The following is a 2,570-nucleotide window of genomic DNA, read 5'->3' as shown; positions in this document are numbered from 1 at the left end:
GAGTCAACCTACGCACTTTTGTTGAACCTTGATCACATTGCAAATCCTCTTCATCATGTACTCCCAAATGTACTCTAAGCATGTGATTATTGGTTTATCCCTCCCTTCTATTAGTTTATTGTTAAACACTTCACAAAGGTTGTTCAAAAGTATGTATGTGATTGGTCTACCTGCAAGACAATTGTAACTTAGAACAACATACACCAAATATATGTAATTTATCACTGAATTGAGAGTTGTCTACTTGTGAAATGGATTCTAGCCCAGTGTTGTGGTGGGATCTTCTTCACCCATTCATAAGCTTCTTTGTCATATTCACTGAACTCCTTCATCAAACGGTTGAATTCTTGCACTGTTGCTGCTTTGGCACAATTCCATAACCTATCTTTGTACTCAGTAGTTCTCAATCTCTTCCTCGTGTTTTCATAGATATGTCTGAGACAAAATTTGTGTTCAACAACTGGGAAAAACTGTGCAATGGCTGGAATTAATCCCTACAAAGTCATATTCACTGAACTCCTTCATCAAACGGTTGAATTCTTGCATTGTTTCTGCTTTGGCACAATTCCATAACCTATCTTTGTACTCAGTAGTTCTCAATATCTTCCTCGTGTTTTCATAGATATGTCTGAGACAAAATTTGTGTTCAACAACTGGGAACAACTGTGCAATGGTTGGAATTAATCTCTACAAAGTCATTAAATTGTGGTTAGTATAATACAAATGCAATAAGAAAACTAAAATACATCAAGTTAATCTATTATCTTTTGTCTATCACTTATGAAAGTGAAGCTTGAAAGTTGTGACAGGCCCAGATCATCTCCCAGGTACTCTAGAAACCATTTCCAACTTTTTGTGTTCTCAGACTCAACAATGGTGTATACCAATGGGTATATACCATTGTTAGAATCTAAGCCAACTGCAATCAAGATATGCCCTGGGAAAGCTCCTTTCATAAACGCCCCATCTAAACCAATAAAATCCCTTAAGCATGCTTTGAACCCCTTTTTCATTCCACCTAAGCAAATATAAATCCTCTGAAAACATCTTGAAGTTGCATTTACAAGATTTGGTTGTTGAACCAGTTCCAGTTTCACAATTGTGTTAGGATTTGTGGACTGCAACTCTAGTATATAATCTCTCGGCACATCATATTGTTTTGTGTAATCTCCCATCACATGTTTTTTGGCATCGGCTATAGCCCTGGATATCTTATCTTTGGAGAAGCCCACCTGATATCTTTTCTGGAGTAGTTCTTGTACAACTTTGATTGGAACAATTGGATTAGATTCCACTAGATCCATAATTTGTTTAGAGATGAACTTTTTTGTGGTTGTTTTACCTTTCTTGTATTGAGGCATGAGTGTTCAGGTTGGTACGTTTTCACACACCAACTTTCTTCCTCACTTTTCCTATATGCTTGTAAAACCCACTGACAAGACAGTTCAATACTTGTCTTTTTTACTTTTGCCTTTAATTTTCTTCCCAGTGGTAGGTCCATCCACTTGCCCCTCATTAAATAATACTTTTCCTTTGCATGTGGCCCGCAACCTGAGTTTATCATTTTTCTTAATAAAAAGATTCTTCCTAGTTTCCAAAGCATGATGGGCAATCTTGTCTTTCAGCTCTTTTTTACTTTTGTATTTTTGTCCTATACGGAATGTTGGTGTATGAACTTCTCCTAAAGAACACCTTTTTTCCTTACCTAATTCTTTCATAACTTGTCTTCTCATCTTGCCCATCTCAGAATCATCATCTGTTGAAGCCTATTCATCATTGTCAATTACATCCAACTCCATATCTTCATGCTCCTGATCTCTATCTTTCTTCATGTTATCCCTTAGTCTTTTCTCAAAAAACTTTGCTTCAGTGTCAATCAAGGTTATAAAAATCGTTTGACGGTAGCTCGATTAATCGGTCTTGGCGGGGATTAATCGAGGATTAATCGGTGACCACTAATTATTAATAAAATATTAAAATTAATTAAATATTAATATATCTTAAGAAAAAACAAGTACTTCAAAATTAGAAAATAAGAAAAATTGTAATTTGGAAATTTGGAAATACGAAAATATGAACATTTTGGTATAATATTTAAAATTTTGAAAATTTGAAAATTTTCGAGTAAAAAAAAAGTTGGTTTTTTGAAATTTTTTGACTTTTTTCGACTTTTGTTGAGTTTTGTTGACCGATTAATCCCGCAAAGGCTGATTAATCCCGCCAAACCCGATTAATCATAAATTTCCGATTAATGCCCTAATACTCGATGGTTGGAGAACGCCAAACGATTAATCCATGATTAATCGCTGATTAATCCCGATTTCTACAACCATAGTATCAATGCTCATGTGGAAATCTCTCATATCCACTTCAACGTCAGGAATGATATTCTGCCCATCCACCCAATTATTGTCCTCACTATCATATTCCTCATCATAGTGACTACCCGCTCCCCTATCAGATATGCTCCCATTATCATGATCATTTTATATGTTACCTTCCATTTCAGTCTCCATGTAATCATCCATGTATAGTAATTATCCAAGTTATCTTCCATGGCAGCCTCATGT

At 35.4% G+C, this 2,570-nt stretch overlaps 1 protein-coding gene across 1 annotated transcript; it reads right to left on the bottom strand.

The window, feature by feature from the left end:
• Nucleotides 1-221: 221 nt before the first annotated feature.
• On the bottom strand, nt 222-1,361 carry LOC145007423 (uncharacterized). Its single transcript, XM_078966361.1, has 2 exons — nt 885-1,361; nt 222-494 (listed from the first exon to the last, which is right to left on the bottom strand). The coding sequence occupies exons 1-2, from the start codon at nt 1,359-1,361 to the stop codon at nt 222-224; spliced, it is 750 nt and encodes a 249-aa protein (XP_078822487.1).
• Nucleotides 1,362-2,570: the final 1,209 nt, after the last annotated feature.

This window comes from Lactuca saligna, chromosome 7 (genome assembly GCF_052625555.1).
Source record: "Lactuca saligna cultivar CGN05327 chromosome 7, ASM5262555v1, whole genome shotgun sequence".
NCBI classification, from domain to species: domain Eukaryota; kingdom Viridiplantae; phylum Streptophyta; class Magnoliopsida; order Asterales; family Asteraceae; genus Lactuca; species Lactuca saligna.
Note: the sequence above shows the minus strand (reverse complement) of the source record. Positions and strands in the feature narration are given on the sequence as shown.

Excerpts from the sequence above, each read along its gene's own strand:
- LOC145007423 (XM_078966361.1), bottom strand. The coding sequence starts at position 1,361 with ATGCCTCAATACAAGAAAGGTAAAACAACCACAAAAAAGTTCATCTCT. Across the intron at positions 495-884 it reads ACAATGGTATATACCCATTG|GGATTAATTCCAGCCATTGC; the intron begins GTATACACCATT and ends ATGACTTTGTAG.